The following is a 27628-nucleotide window of genomic DNA, read 5'->3' on the forward strand; positions in this document are numbered from 1 at the left end:
GACATATTGTGAACAGCCTTTTTTTAATATTGAGTTGGTTTAGAATGAAAACGTTTGTCCTATGAGCTGTCCAAGGTATGCGCAGCATTCTTCTCCAGCACCACATCTCAAAGGCATCAATTTTTTGGCGCTCGCATGCGCGAATAGTCCAAGTCTCTGCTTCCTATAGAAATATTGAGAATACAAGGCCATTCACCAGTCTCATCTTGAAATTTTGAGAGATAGATCTGTCTTTCCAAACTTTGGTTAGGCGATTCATCGCATTTTTTGCCATACCAATACGTCTCCGAACTTCTGCTTCACAGTTACCATCGTTAGTTATACTTACGGTGACCATATGTACTTATTTAAGTAGGACAGTACTTATTTTTAAATATTGTCCTAATGTACTTTAAAACCTTTCTAAGGACACGCGAATGTACTTATTTTTTCTAAAAAATGAATATTTTTTTCTTTTACTACTTTTAAACAAATTTCTTTGTATACTGTTCCAGGTATTGCTGCTTTTGTGTCTTGATGGTTTCCAATATTTCCATTTTTTTGTTGACTCTTCTCATGACTTCATTGTTTGTTACAGGCTCGGTAAATGCTATCTTCAGGTACCTTCACCCACAGTTCAAATGCTTCCAACTTTTTAGTAGTCGACGCGTTAATTGACCATGCTTCTATCCCGTAAAGCAGAGTCGAGAAAATATAACACCTTGCCAGCCTAACTCTTAAGTCTTAATTATTTCAGTTCTCTTGCACAAACTACCTTTCTTATTTTATTGAAATTGGTTCTTGCCTTCTCTATTCGAACTTTGATTTCTTTGGAGTAATCGTTTGTGTGACTAATTATTGTGCCAAGATAGTTGTAGTTTTCAACTTGTTCTAAAGTTTTACCTTTAATTGTCAGGCTTTTATCATTATTTTGGGTTTTTGATAACCTCATAAATTTAGTTTTCTTGATGTTTACTGATATTCCATATAGATCTCCGTACTCAACTTTGTTTATTAGCTTTTGGAGGTTTTGGAGGTTGTCCGATATTATGATAGTGTCGTCAGCATATCTAATGTTGTTAATTAGCGTTCCATTTAGGTACCTTTATTCCTGCTGTTTCTCCCTCAAGAACTTTTTTCATAATTTCTTCAGAGTATGTATTTAATAGTAATAGTGACAATACACACCCCTGTCGCACTCCTCTTTTAATTTCGAACTCTTCTGATGTGTGTTCGTTAATGCGTATGTGTGCCTGCTGTTTATAGTATAGATTTGTTATAATTCAAAGATCATTGTATTGTAATTGTTTTGCTTTGAGGACGTCCATTAGCTCTTTGTCGCGGACATTATCGAAAGCCTTGTTGTAATCTATGAAACAGACGTACATATCCTGGTTCACATCCAAGCATCTCTGAATTAGTAGTGTAAATCCAAGGTGGGTTTCTTTTCTTCAATATCCATATCAAGTGTTTGGTAAATGCGTTTATGAATGATCTTTAAAAACATTTTAAGTGTGTGAGACATCAGGCTTATGGTGCGGTGGTCGTACACAAAACTTCACTGCACAAGTGAAACATTTTTACACAAAATGTGTAACCTACCTACAAAACTGGAGTACAAATTTTCATGAATTTAAACTATTCAAAAGCATAGATCTAAAGCGGCTCCACACTCTCGGCGAAGTTACTTCGCCAAAGTTGACCGAAGTCCGAAGTACCCTCTCTACACACTCGTTTTACTTCGCGAGGAAGTGCGATATCGACAAAGAGCGGTGCGATACCGACCAAGATCCCTTTGACCAGACCGACAGAGAATGGAAGTAGAACTAAGTGAGGCAAAGTTACACAAGGTGATCGTCTACACTCTCGTACTGGTTGAACCTCGATCGACTTCGGCGAGAGTGTGGAGCTCGCATAAGAATTGAAATAACATGGAACGATGTTTTTTATTCTGTCGAAGCTTTTAAATTGTATATCAAGGCAACCATGTTAAATGAAGATCAACTGTTTGACGAACTGGGAATTTTGAAAGACGTGGCTAAAAGTAAAAAAATTGCTGAGTGGAACAGAGAAGAAAAAAATAGTCAGGATCGATGGCTTAAAGTTTTTAAGTGTGTAGATCAATTCAAACTGCAAAACTTACAAATATTATGCAAATTTATTTTTTGTCTTCGGGGTACTAATGCGGCTATCGAGCGTTTATTTTCTGTAATCGGAAATGCGTCGGAAAAGTCACAAATGTCCATATCCACTTTCAAGGCAGCGATGCTGGTGTACGCAAATTTTGGTGAGACTTGTATGAAATGTTTCATTTGCTTCAGTCGAAGCCGGACCTTCTTAAATTAATTTTAAGTTCAGAAAAATATGAATGATGCAAAAAAGCGGAAGAAGATGGGGCTATTCCAGGTCCCTCATCTAAAAACTCTTAATTACAGGCGTATAACTTTTTCAAAGTTAATGTAAATGTTTAGTTTCATTGATATAATTTTTTATGTTTAGCTACATAGTTTATTTAATTTTAATGCCAAAAAGTTATATTTGTCCAATAACACGATACATTTTGCGTTTTTAATACATTTTTGTTTTTTGTACTTTTTTTTCTTTAAAAAGATATGGTCACCGTAGTTATACTAGACCCGAGATAGATAAAGGTGTTTACTATCTGGTATTCCTGTAACATGTTAGTCAGTTGAATAGTGTCGAATCTGTCGACCACCATTATTTTTGTCTTAGCTTTATTGATTTTCAGACCAACTTTATTGCTTTCGTACTCAACTCTTCGCAGAAGATCAAACATTTCTTGCTCATTTGCTGCTATAAGTGTAGTGTCATCAGCAAATCTTAAATTGGAGATTTTCCTACCAGCTACTGTTACTCCACCGGCCCATTCTTCTAAAACCATCCTCATGACATGTTCACCATAAATGTTAAATAAATCAGGTGACAACACGCATCCTTGTCTAAAACCTCTCTCGGCCTTGAATTGGTTTGAGAACTTCTGATCTAGTCGTACTGTCGCTATATTAGACTGGTACAGATTTTTAATAAGTGTCACCAGGTGCATTGGTGCGCCCGTTTCTATTAAAATTGACCACAGATTTATCCAGCTAACACATTCAAATGCCTTTTGGTAGTCAACGAAGCATATAATCATAGGTACTTGAAATTCTCTAGACTTTTCAATGAGTTGTCTCAGGTTCAGGATTTGTTCCCTTGTACCTTTACAAACCCCGCTTGTTCCTGAGGTATTTGGTAATGTAGATAGGTTTTTAATCTGTTTTTGATGATATGCAACAAGATTTTACTAGCATGTGTTATTAGTGACAGTGTGCGGTAGTTTTCACATCTGGTAGTAGTTCCTTTTTTGTGTAGTGGGATATAAATTGATGTACACCAATCAGATGGCCATTTTCCTGAATTCCAAACAGCGACACAGATAGAATGTATATTTAATCCTTTGTCACCTAGTAACTGTAGTATTTCATATGGTATTGAATCAATGCCTGGGGATTTATTTCTCTTTAGTGATTTAATTGCATCTTTGACTTCAGCGAGTAAGACCGTAGGTTCTCTAGGGTAGTCAGAAGGCCACTGATTTTCTGCTGATACCTCGTTATTTTTATATAGCTCGCCACAGTAGTTTCGCCATGTTTCCAATATTTCATCAGTATCGGTCTTTATTGTCAGTTTTGACACTGCAGCACTGGGCAATTGGTTCTCCGGGCTAACGATAGACGCATAACGCTAACGATTGTCTTCTGTCACTGCTTTACAAGCATATTCGACTTTTTGGGCCCTGTGTTAGCTTGTCTGGGAGTCAAAGTGACAGGTTTAAGTCTTCTCCTAACTATCCATTGAGCTAAGGTTGAACCTCAGAATATTCCTCGAGGATTGTTGAACCTCAACTCCTGTTGCTTGCCGATTCCGCAAGGCATTCAGGACCATGAATCGATCATCCATCTCATCGCCATTACACGTCGCCAACCCGAACCTGGCCGTCGACTGTAGCTTGTAATGATACGCTGATACGCGGAACACACATCGACACTTGGAACCGTGCGATTCTCTCAAATCGCGCAGATGCCCCCACCCAGTTCCACCTCTCCGAAACAACACCGGCACACGGATATTTAAGGAGGCCGCAAGCAGAGATCCGAGAGTCCTGAAACGACAGTTCTGGGCTCCAAATACCAGCCAAGCGAGGTGAGCTAGGCAGGCCGACCTAGTAGCGAGGTGCACCGTATTGATGTGATTCGCAAGCTTAGGCAGGCCAAATCTTTAACAGCCACGATATAAAATTGGAAATAAAAGTTCGTTTACTAAAATGCTACGTATTCTCCGTTCTTTTATATGGCGTGGAGTCATGGTCCTTAACTGAAGCATCACTGAAGAGACCCGAAGCATGTGATGTGGTGCTATAGACGCATGTTGAGGATTTCCTGGATAGACAGAGTTACCAACGAAGAAGTTCTACATAGAATGGGTAAAGAGCGCGAACTAGTCGTAACCATAAAACGTCGCAAACTGGAATACCTGGGCCATATAATGCGCAATGAACAACGATATGACCTACTTCGGACCATACTTCAAGGTAAAGTGCACGGGAAAAGAGGTCCAGGACGAAGAAGAATATCCTGGCTGCATAACCTGCAAAAATGGTTTAACTTAACCACTACCGGACTTTTCAGGGCAGCAGTCAACAAAGTCAGAATAGCCATGTTAGTGTCCAACATCCGTAACGGATAGGCACCATAAGAAGGCAGGCCAACTCGAGCCGCAAGGTGCACCGTAGTGAAGTGATTTGCGGCTAATAAGTAAATGGAGGCAAGCGCAGTGAGCGAGCCCCCGATAAATGTATACAGGGTGTAACAAAAATACGGGTCATAAATTTAATCGCATATTCTGGGACCAAAAATAGTTCGATTGAACCTAACTTACCTTAGTACAAATGTGCACGGAAAAAAAGTTACAGCCCTTTGAAATTACAAAATGAAAATCGATTTTTTCCAATATATCGAAAACTATTAGATATTTTTTATTGAAATGGACATGTGGTATTCTTATGGCAGTAGTATTTTAAGAAAAAATTATAATGAATTTTGGACACCCCATAAAAATTTTATGGGGGTTTGGTTCCTTTAAACACCCCCAAACTTTTGTGTACGTTCCAATTTAATTATTATTGTAGAGCCATTAGTTAAACACAAGTTTTTAAAAACTTTTTTGTCTCTTGGTACTTTTTTCAAAAGTCAGTTTTTATCGAGATATTTAAATATTTGTCAAATCCACCACATATTTGTATATGGTAAAGTACGGTTATGGAGACTTGGTAATAATATGAAAATTTATTTATGATTTACATTTTTAAGTATACTTTGAACCATATTAAAAAGAAGCCACATCTCGATAAAAGATGCTTTATCAAAAAAAATACAAAGAGGCAAAAAAGTTTTAAAAACACTGTGTTTAACTAATAGTACCGCAGTAATAGTTTAATTGGAACGTACACAAACATTTGGGTGTTTAAAGGAATAAAACCCTCATAAAATTTTTATGTAAACATATTAAAAAAGAAGCCGCAACTCGATAAAAACTGCCTTATCGAAAAAATACTAACAGGCGGGAGTTTAAGGGAACAAAACCCCATAGGGTGCACAAATTTCACTATTACCCCAGGCTGTGGGTGAAAAATAGGTCGATTTCAGGATATAATTCAGGAATTTTTGAAACCTATCAGGTGTTGTAAAGGACGATGCCAGGAATAACTTCTACTAAAATGTAACCAAAAATATTGTGCGCTTTTTTTTAATTGCGATTTTCATTTGTTAAATTTGCAATTTTTATTGATTTTTAATTTTGTAGCTTAGGATATTGATTTTAGAGAAAAACTTTTTAATAGAAAGTTGTAGCAAATTAAAAAACCTATAATTTGAGCTATGGTAAGTTTAATTTCGTTAATTGGTTATTGCAAAACAGCCTGCGAAAGGTCCAAAATGGCCGTTTTTTACAATTTCATTTCTGAAGAAATAGTATTACAAAAATGATACATATATATGAAATATATATTTTTAATTTTTTCATTGTTATATAAATATAATAATAATAATGTTACTTCTTACTATAATATACAATATAAAACTTTTTCTTCTTGTAGTGACTATTCTTTTTGGATTTCACATATAAACGTTTATCAAGAAAAACAAATACAGTGGTAAATAGACTGTATATTATAATGGTAATATTATTAAATTGTTTTCTGTCAAAATTTAATACAAGTTACGTAAAAATTTTCCGAGCGCGCGAATTTCAAGCGAGCCGGGTGATTTGCAAAATTCGGCCGCTTGCGAAAGCACCGATTTAAAAAGTAATTTTTAATAATTAATTGTAATTATATTTTATAATAATTTTTATTTTAAGATAATATAAGTCTTTCTTTAGTCAATGACTGTAAAATAATTTATTAATTGGTATAAATAAAGGCACTATGATTTAAGAAAAAAAAAACAATTATCTTGGCTTCAGTTGGTTGTAGAAAATTTTATTTTTTTTATAAATCTTCGTTTCGTCTTTAGCAACAATAATCTGTAAGTTAGAAACTCATACGCAGGGCCGTCTTAAGCATACACGGCGCCGGGGTGCAAGACTCATCTTTGCGCCCCCTTTCCTCAGAAGATTATATAGGTTATAGGTACGCTAAAATTAAAATTAATTATGTTTGCTTTATTTATTTATATATTAAAGAACATGGTTTCACTATTCAAATAAGGTCAATAGTATACTATACTATATTATCAAAGTCAACTTTTCTAGCTTTTAAGTTGGTAAACGTTTTTATTATTTCGGCAATATCTATTTTTACTTACTTTTCTATACTTATTAAAGCCAGGTTTGTTAATTTGTCTTGGCCTATTGTTGAGCGCAGATAATTTTTGATCAATTTAAGTAGAAAAAGACCTTTCTCCTTCAGCTACTGTTACTGCAAGTGTTAAATATATCCTTAGACATGTAGAAAGATTTATAAAAAATATTGGTAACGTTTTTAATTCATGGAATAGATCTTCACTATCTTTATCAGATATATTTCCATGCCCTAGTTTTTTTTTGTAAATTTAAACATTGTGTTTTTTTTCGGAGTCTCTCCAACTCAATATATTTTCCAAGAAAGAAAAATTATGATTATGTTCCCTCAACATTTTAAATCTTTACTTTAATTTTGCAATGGCAATATCCAATAAATAATAATGGAAGTTAACTTTAAAATTTTATTTTGTGTCTAAAAGAGGCTCGTCTGCAGCCTCGTAATTGAAATATTTTTTTCGGGGACGTGGACGAACAGTTTCAGAAAATTTAGTTTCACAATCTAGTTCTTTAGCAATTGATACGGAGTCAATTAATATCTTCTCAAACGCAATGACAGTGTGGTTATTGGCTAAATATTTACTCAAGCATATTGAGAGCTTCCGAAATAATAATATCGCTCGTTTGCAAAGTTTTGTTGATAATATTAAGCTTTACTAAAATATTGTACCATGTCACGACAGAGCAGATAAACCTAAAGTTCTTTAATTTTCAATGAGCTTGCGATGTTTCTTGTGTCATTTTCGTACTTGTTGTTGTCAAAAATTGAAGATAGTACGTCGTAAATCCCCATTACATACATATTAAAACGTATTTTGAGGGCCGGTACTTTATGTCCCGGTTAAACCTCGGTTAGCTAACCGGGGTTTAATCGGGACAGAAAAGTACCCCATAGGGCCTCTTGCGTTGTAATAAAAGCAATTATAATTATTATTATAATTATTTATGAATATAATAATAAGTATAATTGCGTTTATGTCTATGTTTTGCATATATTTCTGTCCCGATTAAACCTCGGTTAACTAACCGGCTGTTAACGGAGACATAAAGTACCGGCCCTTAATGAGTCAATTCTACTCTCACAAAGCGGTTTTAATGTAACGGTAGGTATCTTATAGGTCTGGATCCCGCGTATGAAAAAAAAGTTGATTAATAGCAAGCTGAAAATTTGTTAATAGCTTAAGGGTGTCTAGTCGAATAAACTTTGATATATGGGAACACTGAAACAGGGGTAGTTTTAATTGTGGAACAGGTTAAAAATTTGGAACGGTCAGACCACGAAAACGGCACATTTATTTTGTCCGACAGAACAGACTTAAACTCTCCGAACAGAGATTAAACTCTCATGCAAAAATCAGACTGCTATTTATCACCTGTCATAATTCCTGTCATTTGACATATTCTACATGTTCCACTCATTAAAACGCCCATTTGGTGATAAATAGCAGTCTGATTTTTGCATGAGGGTTTAATCTCTGTTCGGAGAGTTTAAGTCTGTTCTGTCGGACAAAATAAATGTGCCGTTTTCGTGGTCTGACCGTTCCAAATTTTTAACCTGTTCCACAATTAAAACTGCCCCTGGTCCAGTGTTCCCATACATCAAAGTTTGTCCGACTAGAGACCCTTAAGCTATTAACAAATTTTCAGCTTGCTATTATTCAGCTTTTTTTTCATACGCGGGATCCAGACCTATTATTCATTATGATATTCCACCGTAATGTTGATGAGGAGAAAAAACATAAATTTCTTGAAAAATTATAACAAAAAATTGTTATTTTCAATTAGCATTTAACAGCATTTTAGCACTAAATTAAGGCTGTGATCCGCACAAGAAACATAAGAGCACGAGGATTAATTTAAGTCTAAAAATTTTTTTTGAAAGCCAATATTTTTTCCTCTCATATTTGCCCCATTATCATATCCTTGGTCTCGTAAATCATCTAAATCAATATTGGTTCATTAATTTCAAAAAATTCTAACAAATAATTTGCTAATTCTTGTTCGGCGGCCATCATAATAGTAATGCGGCGCTTTTACATACATAGTAGTATTACATACATACGGCAATCATACTTTTGTCAGCAGAATCGGAACTTTGCTCCTAATCTAAATGGGTTTCATATTTCATTTTCATATACCCGTGTTGAGCTGCCCCCCCCCCCCACTTGCAAAAATTAAAAAACAAATAGCCCAGATTTATGAGCTATTTATGAGCTCTCATATTCCGCAAATTAAAAATTTTGAGCTCGTTACACTGAGCAGGAATTTAATATCTTAGTGGGGGGGGGGCTGACTCAGCCCCCCACTACTTAAAAATAGGAATATTGAATCGATTTTTGAGACAGAATTACGAGCTATTTATAAGCTCTTGAAATGATATAGTTTCGATTTTTGAGCTCATCCCTTTCACCCCCAAACAACCCTTTAATTGATTTTACTTAAGAGAAACATGCTGAAAAAAATTAAAATATATCGTATCGCTGATATAATTTCTATAGCTTATATATTCTAAGAATAAACTCTTAAATCATGCGCATTTCGATTATTGAGCTACAACCCCTTCGCAAGAAAACCACCCCATCATCCAGGCTTAAGAAAGAATTGTACTTAAAATGCATTAAATTAATTATTTGGCGCCTAAATATCGTTTAATAATTTATGAGCTCCCAAAATACGCGCCACTAGGTCATTAAATTGTAATTTTTTGTATAGTGCAGTCACTGAAGGTAAAAATCAACTATTACCTTCAATTTCGGTGAACTTTCATCGATTTTCACGAAAATTGGTGAGTGGTTAGAGGATACCCCAAAAAACAAAGGTGACATGGTGCCACCTTGCGCCTTTACCCCGAGGATGGATACCACCCCTTCTCGGGGGTGAAAATTATTTTATTAAATATAACTCCACAAATTGATAGAAATACAAATTATAAGCAGAATTTGTTATATAAAGTTATTAAAATAAATCAATACTTTTTGAGTTATTAAAGATCAAATATTTTAATTTTTTTTTTCACAAAAATTAAAGTATTTGATCTTTAATGACTCAAAAGTTATTGATTTATTTTAATAACATTATATAACAAATTTTGCTTAGAATTTGTCCCTCTATCGATTTGTGGGGTTATTTTTAATAAAGTAATTTTCACCCCCGGGAAGGGGTGACATATACCCCAGGCTAAAACCGCGAGTTGGTACCATGTTACGTTAATTTTGGTTGTTAAGGTATCCTCTATCCACCCACCAAGTTTCGTGAAAATTAATGGAGGTCCACCGAAATCGAAGGTCATAGTTGATTTTTACCTTCTGGTGCGGGAGCACGCCAAATAGAATTCTATTTTAGTGACGTCACGTTGCCTAGCAACCGTCGATTCTCCCATTATAAGATTCTATTTTTTGACGTCAGCAAAATAGAATTCTATTTGGCGTGCTCTGGGCCCAGTACTGCACTATAGAAAGGAAACTGCAATTCAATAACTAAAATACGTGCATTTTGCAAGCTTATAAATGATATGTAGTCGCCAAATAATTATTTTAATTCATTTTAAGTAAAATTCTCACTTAAGCTCTCACTTTTCTTGCGAAGGGATTGTAGCTCAATAATCAAATTGCGCGTGATTTAAGAGTTTATTCTTAGAATATAAACTATACGAATTAAACTTCTATTAACTTTTTTGTAAAAACTTACAGTTTTTCAGTGATTTGCGAAAAACCGCTTTAAAATATGCATTTTTTCACGAATAATTAAAATCTTTGATCTTTAATAACTCAAAAAGTATTGATTTATTTTAATAACTTTATATAACAAATTCTGCTCATAATTTGTCCTTCTATCAATTTGTGGGGTTATTTTTAATAAAATAATTTTCACCCACGAGAAGGGGTGGTCTCCACCCTCAGGGTAAAGGCGCAAGGTGGCACAATGTCACCTTTGTTTCTTGGGGTATCCTCTAACCACTCACAAATTTTCGTGAAAATCGATGAAGGTTCACCGAAATTGAAGGTAATAGTTGATTTTTACCTTCAGTGACTGCACTATACAAAAAAATTGCAATTTAATGACCTAATGGCGCTTATTTTGGGAGCTCATAAATTATTAAACGATATTTAGTCGCCAAATAATTAATTTAATGCATTTTAAGTATAATTCTCTCTCAAGCCTGAATGATGGGGTGGTTTTCTTGCGAAGGGGTTGTAGCTCAATAATCGAAATGCGCATGATTTAAGAGTTTATTCTTAGAATATATAAGCTATAGAAATTATATCAGCGATACGATATATTTTAATTTTTTTCAGCATGTTTCTCTTAAGTAAAATCAATTAAAGGGTTGTTTGGGGGTGAAAGGGATGAGCTCAAAAATCGAAACTATATCATTTCAAGAGCTTATAAATAGCTCGTAATTCTGTCTCAAAAATCGATTCAATATTCCTATTTTTAAGTAGTGGGGGGCTGAGTCAGCCCCCCTGCTTAATTAAATTCCTGCTCAGTATAACGAGCTCAAAATTTTTAATTTGCGGAATATGAGAGCTCATAAATCAGGACTATTTGTTTTTTAATTTTTGCCAGTGGGGGGGGGGGGCAGCTCAACACGGGTTTTTCATATCGTAGGTGTAGTAAGCATTAGTGGCTTTCCTTATTAATGGCTTTGTAAAAATACCTTAAGTGCACTTGTATATTTTTGTTAGTTGTAGTTTTTTTAAGGACAAAAAGCGTAAGTTTGAGGCTAGCAAGAGTTCGGTTTGCGCCCCTTGGCCTTGGCGCCCGGGTGCCTCGCACCCCCGGGTTAAGACGGCCCTGCTCATACGATATACAGGGCCGCTTCAGCTCTAAATGTTTGTAACGAAATTTGCCCCCTTATTTTCAAACCCAAAAATTATCTCGGCTTCAGTTGGTCGTAGAAATTTTTTATTTTCTTATTAATCTTCGATTCATCTTCAGCAACAATTATATGTAAGTTAAAAACTCATAGGATGTACAGGGCCGCATCAGCTCTAAATGTTTATAACGAAATTTGCCTCCTTATTTTCAAATCCAAAAATTAGAGATTTAAAAATGTTTTACGCATTTATTTACATCAGAATATGAAAATATAGCTCTTTAGAAGGAGATTGGATGTTTCACCAACTTTCTACGATTTTTTTTAAAGTTATAGCCTTCGACATTTGACCTCTTGGGATAAACAATTTATAATATCTAAGCAACAAATTCTTTAATCTGGCTTTACAATTTTTTTTTATGTTTGGAATTGAAAGATCTTCATTTTAAAGCTTTAAAAAATAAAAAAATTATTTGTACAATAAATAATGCAATTGTAAAAAACGGCCATTTTGGACCTTTCGCAGGCTGTTTTGCAATAACCAATTAACGAAATTAAACTTACTATAGCTCAAATTGTAGGTTTTTTAATTTACTACAACTTTCTATTAAAAAGTTTTTCTCTAAAATCAATATCCTAAGCTACAAAATTAAAAATCAATAAAAATTGCAAATTTAACAAATGAAAATCGCAATTAAAAAAAAAGCGCACAATATTTTTGGTTACATTTTAGTAGAAGTTATTCCTGGCATCGTCCTTTACAACACCTGATAGGTTTCAAAAATTCCTGAATTATATCACGTTTTTTCACCCACAGCCTGGGGTATATAATTTTTCTTTAAGATGTTCTTTAAATAAGAATGCTACATGTCCATTTTCAACAAAAAACCTCTAATAGTTTTCGATATATTCAAAAAAATCGATTTTCATTTTGTAACTTCAAAGGGCTGTAACTTCTTTTGTGTGCATATTTGTACTAAGGTAAGTTAGGTTCATTCGAACTATTTTTGGTCCCAGAATATGTGGTTTAATTTATGACCTGTATTTTTGTTACACCCTGTATATTTGAATAACATTGTTAATTTTGTTCTTCTTTTCCAGACGTTTACCCGGAGGAGGACTTCGCTGCGACGAATAGAAGTGAGATATATTATTTTTATTTATTTTGTAAACAATTAGATTGAATAGATTTATTTTGTTTTAACCTGTGTTTTACTGAGTCTGTCATCTTAGAAGAACTATCCATCACAAGCTACCGGTCTCCTGGTATCGACGGTAAGCCCTTGAGACTGCAGACTGCGTCATAAGGAGGCGACGGGCGACAGTTCTCTAACTTAATCCCTCTCGTAATTATGCAATTACCTGAGTGGTCGTCACTAGTGAAGTATCCATTTGTAAAATATTTACTTACTCCACTTAGAAGTGTACCGGGTGTCCCAATAAGAATGGCTCTCGGCCATATCTCAGAAACCGTTTATACTACAGCTTTGGGAAAAATATTTTTATAACAAAAGTTGCCTCGAGAAAAGCCTGGAAATTATTTTCATAATTGTAAGTCCTCCGCTAGAGGGCGTAATTGAATATCAAAAATTAAAAAATCGAAATATTACAAAATTTGCCTAATGAAAGGGCACTGTAAATCCGATCATCGTATTCTTCATAAAATTCTGCGCATATTTTATTTCACAAGTTTAAGTCTACCTGTGCAAATAAGAGGTGGGGGTGAGTGGGAACCTTGTTATGAAAAAATCGCAAGTCCGGTTCTGCTTAATCGATTTTTGCAAACTTGGTCTTGTTGAAAACAGCTATTTTTCGTCAATGTAATAGCTATAATTTGGAAACAGCCTATTACGTAATATGCCGGCTAGGAGGCTCTATTTATGTTTTTTTAGAAATCTAGTTTTCTTTGAAAAATATTAAATACAAGTATGTATTGTTTTTCCTGTATTACAAAATAAGATCAAATTAGCAACAGAATACCGAAAACTGCATGTCAATACCTTTTTTCTATCTCGAGATATCTTAAGAAACGTGTAAATTTTAAACATAACTGTTGCTGTCATATAAGTGGAAATATATAGAAGCAAGTAGTGTGCTATGGAAAAAAACAAAGAAACATTGTCCAGATGTCACCGTATATAATGAATCAAAACAACAATAAGACAAATAACACTATAAAATATAACAAAAAAAGAGTGTGTCTGAGTTTAATTTTATTTGAATATTGCACTAATCTTAATACTTAACATAATACCAATACTTAAAAATAGCGTTAATATGTAAATTTTTATGAATTGTTGCCTCCGCGCATTTGCTTTTCTCTCGATGAATCATAGAAAATGTAAAAACGTCAGATTTTCTACACAAATTTTTAATTTTTATTTCATTATATTTTAATACTAATTATCCTATTCTCAACTAAGATAAATACATAACTGTTATTGTCACCGGTAAACTAATTTAAGGAAGTCAAAATGGAAACAAGTAGTGTGCTATGGGAAAAATAGAACGATTAGAAGTATTAACTTCAAAAAGTCATCTTGTGTCAAATTATGTGTCAAATCAGTAAAACATAATTTTTTTAATATTTAACATTTTCTACGATTCTACGTATTAACGTTATTTTTAATTTTTGATATTATTTTAAGTATTAAAATTAGTTTAATATTTAAATAAAAATACAATTAAACAGTTTAAAATATATTTTTTTTTCGTTAAAATCATAATAATAGATGTATAATTTTTTTTTTGTATAAAGTACACACACTTTTTTTTGGTTATATTTTATAGGGTTATTTGTCTTATTTTCTTTTGATTTATTATATGCGGTGACATCTGGAAAATGTTTCTTTGTTTTTTTCCAAAGCACACTACTTGCTTCTATATATTTCCACTTATATTATGACAACAACAGTTATGTTTAAAATTTACACGTTTCTTAAGATATCTCGAGATATAAAAAAGGTATCGACATGCGGTTTTCGGTATTCTGTTGCTAATTTGGTCTAATTTTGTAATACAGGCAAAAAAATACATACTTGCATTTAATATTTTCCAAGGAAAACTAGATTTATAAAAAAAATAAATAGCGCCTCCTAGCCGGCATATTACATAATAGGCTGTTTCCAAATTATAACTATTACATTAACGAAAAAGAGCTGTTTTCAACAAGACTAAGTTTGCAAAAATTGATTAAGCAGAACCGGACTTACAGCGATTTTTTCGTAACAAGGTTCCCACTCACCCCCACCTCTTATTTGCACAGGTAGACTTAAGCTTGTGAAATGAAATATGCGCAGAATTTTATGAAGAATACGATGATCGGATTTCCAGTACCCTTTCATTAGGCAAATTTTGTAAAATTTCGATTTTTTAATTTTTGATATTCAATTACGCCCTCTAGCGGTAGACTTACAATTATGAAAATAATTTCCAGGCTTTTCTCGAGGCAACTTTTGTTATCAACTTTTTTTTCCCAAAGTTGTACTATAAACGGTTTCTGAGATATTTATGGCCGAGAGCCATTCTTATTGGGACACCCGGTACATAGAGATCAACGTTTGAAAATTGACTGAGACGATCACCGACAAATTCATAGAGTTCCACATTACGTAGAACATTCCCGTTATAACATTTGTTGTATTTTCTAAGCCATACAGACGTAGGCAAATTTTACAACACGTTGCCAATTTGCACAAAACAATTATTTTTTGGAAGCTCTATAATAGACGTTTTTTGCTCTATACTCGCTCTATAATATTTTTTGCGGTATACTAAAATCACAATAAAGATGCACTATAGTCTGTTTTTAAATCAAGAGGAGTAATTCAAATTTTCCGCGCCATAAAGCATGTTTGTAATTGGTCCAACCTCAGGCAAGTTCACTCGTGAGCTCACTCCAGTTATAAAATTTTGACACTAATGACATTTTAAAATTTTGACATTATTGGCATTTCATAGGTTAATTAAGTTATATCAGCGATTTTTTTATTTTCTGCGTTATTCCTTTAATTTTTAGATTTTTACTTTGGTTTTTATATAAAAAAAAAGTTGTTTTTAGAGCTCTTTAGCAACGTATTAGCATATAATATTTATGGATTACCATCAAAGGCCAATATGATAAACCAAAAAAGATGCATTTGGTGATATTTCTAGTGACTTTGTTGGGTATGAATCTGTCTTTTTAGTTTACTCCTCTTGGTGGTTTAAAAACAAAGTTTAGAAATAAACAAACCGAGAGACACGTTGAATGTTATGAGGAGCACTCCCTAATCATGATTTACAATGTCTAAACTTTGTAAATCATGATTTGAGATTTACAATGTATATACTGTTATGCTCTATTATATCTATTTAATTAGATTGATTAGCAAATTCTTACTTTAGTTAATTATTCAATTATTTTATTTACTGCCTATGTAAAACAAAAACTAAATTCAAATTAAATTTTCCAATCAATTTTATTCTCAGGGCTAATTTTGTATTGTATACAATACCTGTGATCTGTGGCTTCTAATATTTCTGATTGCTTACTTCTTCCAGGGTGGAAACAGGGAAATTGAAAACACTCAATATCATATAAATGTAATCTATTGTTTTTATCAAATAAGCCGTGTACATGTGATTCAAAAAATATTAAATTTAAACTTTGTTGCAACAATCTTTTACTTAATCAATTAAACTCTAACTCTGATATCTCCTTGTTTTGACAAAAAATTATTTAATTAATTTATTATTTACTCATACTAAATTTAATAAAATTTACTTTCTTCTTTTGACTTGTTTTCTTAAATTTTAAATGACTAACTGCGTAAAAGAAAAGTTCAATAAACAAATACCTATGGGTTTGATATAAACAAATTTTCTCCATTTCGACAAATAATTTGACTGACCTTTTTGTTTCTTCACTACCTCGTTCTCTGGATTGCGCCGTCCTTGATTCTTCCAAACACGTACTCTCTGGATGTTGCGAGAAAGTCCCTCTCGTCACGACTGCTTCCAAAAATCATACAGGATTTGCTCGAATTCTGTTACTCAGTTTTCCGTGTTCGATATCTTGTGCAAAAAGATATTAATCAGCTACTCGTTCTAGACAAAACAAAGGAAGCTCCCTCGGACTAGGAAAATTGACTCTTCAACCGGTCGACAATTTGGTTTCAACTTGATTCTGCTCGCAAAGGCCGATTACACACACTCTACACTTGATTACTAAACTTTTTAAAACAAAAAACTGGACTGCCTTCCACCGATGTTAATTACACAGTGCCCTCTCGTCTCTCGCCAAATTCTGACTCCTTTCTACCTCAGCTTTCCCATTCAATCCAAAACACGCCTCTCTCCAAACCTTTCATACCCATTTCTTCTGAAACCAAATATTTTTTCACAGAACTTTACCAATTTGTCATATTTCAAAAGATATCATAATTAGTTCTTTTTTACTTTCTACTTTAACATCTAAAACTCATACAATGTGTATACCACATTAAAAACCTTCCCGGAAAGGATCTTAAAACCGTCTTTGTTTTCGACCACGATGTCCACTTTCTTATCACCGCAATGTTTGTTCATGTCCCGTGCATTTCGTCGCATCACTTATTAGTCGTTTCACTTTTTCCCGAAACACTTGCTTAATAGCAAAATTAAATTCTAAACAATTTTGGTGATATACAGGGTGATGAAAAACTATGATTTCATGGTCGTTGATATAAATTTAATTTTTTTTTAATTTCTTTACAAAAAAAAACAATTCTACAACAATACATTATAAATCCTTTGATTAGGAGCTCCTTGTAACATTCAACGTGTCTTGGTATGTTTATTTCTAGTGCATCTCTATTGTGATTTTAGTAGATATTTAAGTTAGGTGGTACCAAAACTAATAAAAATAATTTTGTGGTACATGACTCAAAAAGGTTGAGAACCCCTGCTCTAGAAGACAGGAGTCAAATAACCATTCTAGCACAACACTTTCATTCCCACTGACCACTGGATTTTTTACATTTTGTTACATAACCACTTCATGCTCTCACCTCTTAACTTGTGAATCTGCGGAAATTGTTGACTATAAAAAATAATGTTTAAATAATTCAAATTACTTGTAGTCTCCTTTTTAAAATGGATTTATTTTATTAAATTATACAAACTCATGTTATTCAAAAAAAAAAAATAGTAATAAATCTTATAATAAATTAAAAACAAATGGAATACAAAGATAACATCAGAAAACCAAAAACATTTTCCTGTATTTGACATAATAGTTAAGTGCAGTAGACACTAGAAGCTCAAACATCTGCTACATACAACGAGCTCTTCAAATTCAACGAAAACTGCTGACCACATCACAAATGTTCATGAAACACCTGCGACTCTTATTTTCAATAAATTCAACAAAATCAATAATTATTGGAAATGAAAAAATCTAACAAGGCATCTACACAAATCATTAATATTCACCTGAGCGGGATGCTATCGTTCGAAGGTGTACAATTCCATAAACAAAGAACCTGCCTGTTTTATGAAATGATCCCTTGTTTATATAACTTTGCACTTCCAACAATAGCATTCCGCTGAACTGAAAATGAATGAGTCTCTTATAGAGCCTGTTAGACTGTACACATTGTGCTTGACGATTTAAATATTTACCATGTGTACACACTCACTTATTATGTCAAAAAACATCTGTCAAAACGATTCATAACAATTGTAGGGACATACATAATAATTCTAAGGACAATATATTCGTGTATGTGAAAAGGTACACACAAAAGTAGATTTTTAAAAGATTTGTCTGGTCTGCTGGATAAGTAAAACAAGGACTGTTGATACTAGTATGTTCCTCAGAGTTTAGGGATTATTTGTGTTATCTATATAAAATATAGAAGATAACAGTACTCTTATTTGAATTTGACAGGCGTCACTCAGGTATAGGGCATTCAAAGACTTTGACGTTTATGACTATGCTGAGAGGCAGTGTCATACTTATTTATTTATATTTGTACCACATTGTGTTTCTTACGTTTTTTACCTTTAATAGTTTTTTCGTTGTATTTTCCCAACATTTTGTTGTTGCTTTTGTGTAGTTTTTAGTTGTAGAAGTACTTGAACGACTTTATTTAGTTTTAAATAAACTTACGTGAATATTTTCGAAAGTTGTTGCTAGACAATACAGATGTTGCTGGTAGGTACAAGCAAAAGATTGGCAAAATAAATAATATATATTCATTTTCCATCAAGGAGTCTGACTTAACCTACAGTGGAGACAGTTTTCCAAGCGTAAGTAACATGGAAATAGTTATTTAGCATTTTTATAGGACATTTATAGCATTTAACCATTGTTTATGTCTCTCAGATCATAACTTATTTAGTTCAGTTGGTTTTATGCTTAAAATGTAGCACTAATGGTAACCGATAAAACTGAACTTTATCACGATTACTTCGCATTCCATACTTTTCCAAAACACAACAGAAATGAGGCATATTATCTTTTTAAAGTGGATTCTTCCAGTGAAAATATTAAATTAATTCATGTAAAAAACAAAATTGTTTGCCTCCCAGCCGCCATATTGATTTAATTTTTACAGCATTGTGGAATGCCCTATTAGAGAGCTTTATGTTACGTTTGATAAAATGAAAAAGATTTTGCAATTACTTAATCGTCTGTTCACATATGAGGCATATCAAAGATATTTATGTGGTTTTGAATTGATCTGGCTTGACTATCCAGATCGGCAGAAGAGATCTAATATATGATAGAATAGATATACAAATCCCCTTAATGTATGTTTACCTAATGTAAATGGTTGAAGTGGCGTTTTCTTGGCTGAAAAGCAGTGCAGTCTTTCAAAATTCTTCCCCTTGTTAATAAAAAACTTTCTCCAGTGACCTCTAATGAAAATGGAAACAAAGATTTTGAAGAACTAATTTTAAGACAAATTTTTTCATCTACTATTCGAATATTATTAAAAAATAGCATATCTCTCACTATAGCCAATCACCAAATCTTATCATATTTACACTAGAGCTTGTTACAACCAAAGCTTTTTATTATAAATAGTTATAGGATGTGCAATCAACGTTTTTTAATGTACATTATTCTCCTTTCTTCTCGGCTCCCTGGATTGTCACCTTCTTTTGTAGTTTGCTGTGCTCTTCGGCCAATCTGTCGTATTCCTTGGCCAAGTTCTCAGCTTGGCTCTTTATGGCAGTCTTATCTTTCTGTTCTGTTTTTAATTCGTCCTCGAGTTTCTGAATTTTTGTCTTGAGTTCGTTTACCTGAAACAAATTGGAAATTAAGTTTTGGAAATTAAGTTTTTACACTCTTATAGCCAAGCCGCACACCAAAGAAACATGAAACGAAAAACATGAAACATGAAACGAAAAACATGTTTCATGAAAAGAAAACACTGCTAAAAAATCTCAAAGTCCGCCTACTAATGAAACGAATGTGATTCATGCTCATGACACATTTTTATTTTCGGAGAGTCTCATAAATGGCCGGATATATATTTGTTTAGCAGTGGTTTATTTCCATGAAACGTAATTTACGTTTCATGTTTCTTTGATGTGCGGCCGGGCTTACGGTCAGATAATTTCAGTGAAACAAATAATTATTTCAATATTATCAAGAAACCTTTTTATTGTTCTTCCACTCTATCTTTTCCCATGCATGACATTATTCACGATTTACTTTTTATACTAGGCCTCTTTTTTACTCACAGATACTAATACAGTGGAACCTGCTTAATTCGAACTTCCATAATTCGAAATCTTCTTTGATTCGAATTTTTATTCTGGTCCCTAGCATTTCCTATATAAGTAATGGTAAAAAGTCGTGAATAATTCGAATTATATTTTGGATAATTCGAACTTTTCTGCTATCTTTTCTGAATATCTTAGAATCTTTTGTCATTACTGAGAAGCTAAATTCTAAAAAGCAGCTAAAAATTTCGGATCTCTTTGGAAAAAAATAAAGTCGGTTTTTTTAATAGCTTACAAATGTTTTAATTGGTATTTTTGGCCGAATTTTGTTAGCCAATTTTTTTAGGTTGACAAAACTCGGGCAAGAATAGAAACAAAAACATCTCCAAGCGATAAAAAATAGGTAGATTTAAGCTAACTTACCTTAGTACGAAAGTTGATAATAACCGAAATACAGGGTGTCAAAGTTAAAATTTTATTTTATTTATATTTGAATATTTCCTGACAGGCATTTGACAACAACACAAATTTGGTAAGTGGTGCTGGTACTGCATACCCTACTAAATTATGTTAAACAAACGTTTCTGGCTACTACCAGTGGCGTACGACGGGGGAACGTGAATGGTTGACCATTCCCAAATTCTACGTCACTGACGGAATTGCTATTTTAGTGCAATTTTTTGATTCTCCAATACTTTCTATGTAAATAACATACTCTTCATTCGTAACGATAAAGCCATTAGTTTTCGAGGTATTAGAAGCTAAAAACGAAGGAGAATAATACATTAATCAAAATAAGTGTGCCTTTTCATTTTTAACTTCAAATATCTCGAAAACTAATGACTTTATCGTTACGAATGAAAAGTATATTATTTTCATAGAAAGTATTGGAGAATCTAAAAATTATGTTAAAATAGCAGTTTCATCAGTGGCGTAGAATTTGGGAAGGGTCAACCATTCACTTTCCCCTGTCGTACGCCTCTGGTAGTAGCCAGAAACGATTATTTAACATAATTTAGTAGGGTGTACAGTGCCTACACTTTCTGCCAAGTATGACATGAATATGTCAAATTATTTTAAAGTATTCTTTTTTTTTAATAATTTATTCTTTATTTAAAACTTTAAGAACTATGTGTGCCCGGTACTATAAAACTATTTGACATATCCTTATGATACTTGGCAGAAAGTGTAGGTACTGTACATCCTACTAAATTATGTTAAATAATCGTTTCTGGCTACTACCAGAGGCGTACGACAGGGGAAAGTGAATGGTTGACCCTTTCCAAATTCTACGCCACTATGAAAGTGCTATTTTAGCATAATTTCTAGATTCTCCAATACTTTCTATGCAAATAATATACTCTTCATTCGTAACGATAAAGTCATTAGTTTTCGAGATATTTGAAGTTAAAGATGAAAAGGCACACTTATTTTGATTGATGTATTATGCTCCTTCATTTTTAGCTTCTAATATCTCGAAAATTAATGGCTATCGTTACGAATGAGAGTATGTTATTTACATCAAGAAAGAATCAAAAAATTGCACTAAAATAGCAATTCCGCCAGTGGCGTAGAATTTGGGAAGGGTTAACCATTCACGTTCCCCCGTCGTACGCCTCTGGTAGTAGCCAGAAACGTTTGTTTAACATAATTTAGTAGGGTGGACAGTACCAGCACCACTTACCAAATTTAGTGTTGTTGTCCCAACAGCCTGTCAGGAAATATTTAAAAATAAATAAAATACAGTGGAACCTCGATAAGTCTGATTAATCGGGACCGCTTCCGATCTGGGTTATCGAAAATCCGGGTTAGCTGGAGAATATGGTAAAAATTAATAAAAGACGATATACTTACAGATAAACTCCAATATAATTGCAAAAACATGGAATACATATGCACAGTATGTACATCTAAATTACGTACAGTTGTATACAGTATTGTTTATTTCTTGGTAAAAAACTCAAAGTGAAAATCTTTTTGTTTTGTCTGATGGAAATCGGGTGCGGGTTAGCCGGACTTCCGGGTTATCGGAGGCCGACTTATCGGGGTTCCACTGTACAAGTTTAACTTTGACACCCTGTATTTCGGTTATTATCAACTTTTGTACTAAGGTAAGTTAGCTTAAATCGACATATTTTAACCTCAGGAATCTAAGTTTAAACTATGGCCAATTCTTTATCAAACACCCTGTATAATATGTTATTGTAATTTTTATTTTCAAACATAATTATTGTTAGAACGACTAACTACTATTCTCTGTTAATCTGATTACTTCTAGTAAGTACAAGTATTTCATGAGTGTGGCTATGGTTCTGCCGAATGGAAACTAGTTTGTTTATTTTCGAGATTACTGTTTAACTTTTTGTTTTTTTTTTAAATTTATTTATTACCGTTCTATATTTATCTTTATACTAGTAATAGCCGGTATGATGTTCAAGATGTTTAATGTTGAGTCCATCAGTCTCCTCAATAGTGAAAAAAGATTAAACCCTTCAATAAAATAGCTTTATAAAATACGTCCATAAGATAATAGCCGTTTCCTAATTATTACCACTGACACTATGTACCAATGATACTACACATCGACGTACGTTTCATGTTTTGATTTACACTTGAGTCCAGGGTTTTTTACCCGTGCGTCATTAATACCTGGCGAGATAAAACACATACTTTTTATCTGGCATCATTCTCTTCCACACATGAAACTAAAGACAAACCAGCTACCGCCTGTTATTAAGTAAAAACATAATATATGATTTCATTTTATGAACGCTCTACACTCAGTACATTGAAAAGAGATGGGTATAAAAAATTTGTGACGTTTCTGGTTTATTTATTTTTGTGGCTGTCAGCCTGTTAAATTTGTTACTGTTTTTTTGTTGAATTTTTGCATTTTGAAGTTTTTTCCTAGTACACAAACAGTTGTTTTCACAACTAATTTTATATAGAAGTTTGAAATTTTATGGTAAGTGTATTTATTTGCCATTCATTTTTACAACATACAAAGCTAACCTCATTCACACAGTAAAGGAAATATTATGTTATTGAATTTTTTTATAAATTATTTATTTATTAATAACTAATGATATTAAAAAAAATTATTAAGTTAATAGTTAAATTTGTTAATAGTTTAAGGGTGTCTAGTCGGATAAACTTTGATATATGGGAACACTGTAACAGGGGCAGTTTTAATTGTGGAACAGGTTAAAAATTTGGAACGGCCAGACCACGAAAACGGCACATGTATTTTGTCCGACAGGACAGACGTAAACTCTCCGAACAGAGATCAAACTCTCATGCAAAAATCAGACTGCTATTTATCACCTGTCATAATTCCTGTTATTTGACATATTCTACATGTTCCACTCATTAAAACGCCCATTTGGTGATAAATAGCAGTCTTATTTTTGCATGAAAGTTTAATCTCTGTTCGGAGAGTTTAAGTCTGTTCTGTCGGACAAAATACATATGCCGTTTTCGTGGTCTGACCGTTCCAAATTTTTAACCTGTTCCACAATTAAAACTTCCCCTGTTCCAGTGTTCCCATATATCAAAGTTTGTCCGACTAGACACCCTTAAGCTATTAACAAATTTTCAGCTTGCTATTAATCAACTTTTTTTCATACGTGGGATCCAGACCTACTGTACTAGAAGAAACAGGACATAGTCCTATTAAAAGAGAAAAAAGAAGTTTAACTACGTGTTATTACTGTATCAGGCTTCATGGCCATTTGTTTGTCTATTATAAGATAAACAAAAAACAAACAATTTTATGTACAGAAAGCCAAAATCAAATTAAAACGTCTACAAGCACAGGAGAGACTCCAGTTAACACGTTAACGGACAGTGCGTCAAATGTATAAGCAAGTGTTGTGACACTATTTTGTATCTTGCAAAGTAGATTAGGGAAATTGTTGAATTTTTTGAGTTGAGTTTTTTAACATTTTTTGTAAAAAAAAATACCAAGTTTTTTGTAAAAGGTATATATTAAAATACCCTAAATAAGGGTCACAATACAAGACGTTTTCGGATTAAGGAATCCATCATCAGTGTTTAAAAGCCAAAAATTAAATGCCTGAGCCACCAAAATGTATCGGGTAAAAACCCTTTAAATGTAAATGATATGGTTGTTTTAAATATTTATATAAAAATCATCTGATGTTAAAGATATGCCTGGATGTTACCCAGGGCAACACAGGACTCTTCCCACGTGGTTGGAATTTTTTTGGAGAATACCTCACATATTGGATTTCAATGGCCAACTCAAATATGTGAGGTTGAAATCCAATATGTGAGGTTTTCTCCAAAAAAATTCCAACCACGTGGGAAGAGTTCTGTGCTGCCCTGGGTAACATCCAGGCATATTTTTAACATCAGATGATCTTTATATAAATATGTAAAACAGCCATATCATTTACATTTAAAGGGTTTTTACCCAATACATTTAGGTGGCTCAGGCATGCAATTTTTGGCTTTTAAACACTGATGATGGACTCCTTAATCCGAAAACGTCTTGTATTGTGACCCTTATTTAGGGTATTTTAATATATACCTTTTACAAAAAACTTGGTATTTTTGTGATTTATGGTATACAGCCAGCTACAGGAAGTTTATTTTTCTCGTGGATTTTTTGTAAACATGTGGACGACGACCATGGACATCGTGTCACATTTAATATGCATCTGTAGATGTAATGTGACATTTTTTGTCACAACTCGTTATTTTAAAAATGACGTCTATAGACTTGTGTCACATTACATCAATGGAAATTAGACGTCTGTCCGTCAACGTGTTAAAAGGAAGGTACCATGCCAATTATTTAAATTCATAAAAGTCATCACTCAAAGGAATATACAATGACTAACTTTTTTAATCAGAAATAATCTTAAATTCATGAGTTTATTGTACTCAGAAACATTTATTAACAATAGCACTTGAAACGCTATCAAGATTTTTATTAATTTGATGTGTTTGATATCAATATGATTTTGATAAAGAGTCTTTTTGTACTCTGATGTCTATACATATCTAAACGATCTCCATATTAACAGTTGTTGGCACTTTGTGCAAAAAATATCCCGAAGTACTAGCGGAATTACATACTGTGGTTATATTTTAGTGTTTGTTCGGTTTCTTGTTGAAAATAGATATTTGTAACATAACAAGTAAAGTGTCTCGAGGCATACTCGAGTGGATAGTTATGTTGCAAAATTTTTCATCAAGTTATCACGGAAAAGGATAAAATGATTTTTTCTAACGGCGCGACTGCTCTCGAGTTAAATACGTACTAGATGAAATCTAACCCGCGACTGATCGTGTGACTGAAAAGAGCGCGATTGTTCCTGGGTTAATAAATGAACACAAATTTATGTTTCGATCATATTTTGGAGAATTCAATGCAATTGAACTGAATTGTGTTGGCAAAAAAATGTATTACCTATATCAAATGAACTATAACAATGAACACAAGAAGTTTGAAAAAAGAAAAAATATAAACTGAGCAGATCAGAAATATATACATAATCATTATGCTTGTACAGGTTCTTCGATGAAATCTTGAATATTCTACCATTTTAGAAATCTGTTATATATATATATATATATATATATATATATATATATATATATATATATATATATATATATATATATATATATATATATATATATTGTATTTGCGTCCCTCGTGGCTTCTGTATAGTTTTGACTCTTCGTGACTTCCGATCAATATACAGCGTGTATATTAACAAGAATAATTTCATACAGTTAGCGCTCGCTTTGGCATCCGTTATACTGGCAACAACGTACTTATAATATCAAGTAAAATATTTAACCTTGGTCGTGTTTAAGTGCAAATTTAGTTGTAGAACCCAGACAAATTCTATTTATAACTTTTGCCAATTAGGTGGTTTTGCTCGGATATACGATAAGGATTTGCTGTAAATTGTTTGTTTTCGTTTTTTTATACTCTTAAATCAGGTTAGAAAAACTTATTTCTTGGGTGTAGTTATGAATGATATATTTTCTAAACTTTTAGATTTTCTATTTTATTTCGATGGAAGAAGATTATGGATTTCGGAAGATTTCGATGGAATAATTTATATTGTAATATACTTAACAATACCACTATATACCCTTGACAAATTTTTATTTTTTAAAGTTAATAATTGTTTGATGAGCCTTTCGATAAGTTAGGTTAGGTATATTATTAAATTTTATTTTGATAATAATCGGTACTGTTTCTCTCTCTCTCTCTCTCTCTCTCTCTCTGTCTCTCTCTCTCTCTCTCTTCCTGTAATCCCTTCCCAGCGCATCCTTATCTGTTTTATTCTTTCGAAATTTGCTATACAAGTATTTTCCATTGCTCTCTGTTTCTTGCTCTCTGTTTGACTTCTCTCCATCTCAGGCCAATTCTTTCATGATCTCTTATTACAGTTCTTCTCCAGCTATTATCAGGTCTTCCTCTTCTTCTTCTTTCATCTGGTTGGTATTCGAGTGCTTGTTTGGTTATATTATTTCGATCCTTCCTCAGAGTCCGTGTAATTCATTTCCATTTCCTATTTTTAATCGTGACTGTTATTTTCTCTTGTTTTGTTCTTCTCCGTAGATCTATGTTTTTTATTTTATCTGGCCAGTATATTTTTAGGATTTTCCTCAACGATATATTTATAAAGGTTTTTAATTTTTTGCTAGTTGTCTCTTCCTGTAAATATTTTGATTTTGGTTAATTCTGATATATCGCGTGTGTTCAAGATTTTCCTTAATGCATTTTGAATATATAATGAGTGCATATTGTGCCTTTACTATCCTTTTTTCTACATCTGATCTACTAGCGCCTTTTTTTCCATGGTTGATCCCAGATGATATGTAAAGTTATCTACCTCCTGTATTTGTCTTCCTTGTATTTTAATTTTAGTTTCTTGGTTGCTGTTTTTTAAGTTTTGTTTTTTTTGTCTTTATCTTCAGGCCCATTACCCTGGAGTATTTTGCAAGCTTCTTTTGCTTATGGCTGCTATGTTCGGTTAGGGGAAAAATGTCATCTGGGAACTACAAATCCTCCAACTAGTCATGCAATTTCAATCTAATACCTGTTTTATTATTGCTTACTTTCTGCATGATCCAGTCCGTTATTATTAGAAATAATGTCGGGGATAGCACACATCCTTGCTTAACTCCGCTTTGTATAACTACATCTACTACCATTTTTCCCGCATGTTCTAGTCTGGCTGTATATTTCTTGTCAAATAGTCTGATTAAGTTGATGTATTTTATCGGTAG

The 27628-nt window shown here is 33.0% G+C and overlaps 1 protein-coding gene across 2 annotated transcripts in view; it reads right to left on the minus strand.

Moving 5' to 3' along the window:
• Positions 1–17756: 17756 nt before the first annotated feature.
• LOC114345313 (B-cell receptor-associated protein 31) overlaps positions 17757–27628 on the minus strand; it is a 33147-nt gene continuing 23275 nt past the window's right edge. For both annotated transcript variants that reach the window (XM_050661321.1, XM_050661322.1), the window contains one exon: positions 17757–19924. In XM_050661321.1, coding sequence (XP_050517278.1) covers positions 19742–19924 — 183 coding nt within the window. In that variant the 3' untranslated portion in view covers positions 17757–19741. The remainder of the gene's footprint in view (positions 19925–27628) is intronic.

The sequence above is a fragment of the Diabrotica virgifera genome, chromosome 9 (assembly GCF_917563875.1).
Source record: "Diabrotica virgifera virgifera chromosome 9, PGI_DIABVI_V3a".
Classification (NCBI taxonomy): Eukaryota; Metazoa; Arthropoda; class Insecta; order Coleoptera; family Chrysomelidae; genus Diabrotica; species Diabrotica virgifera.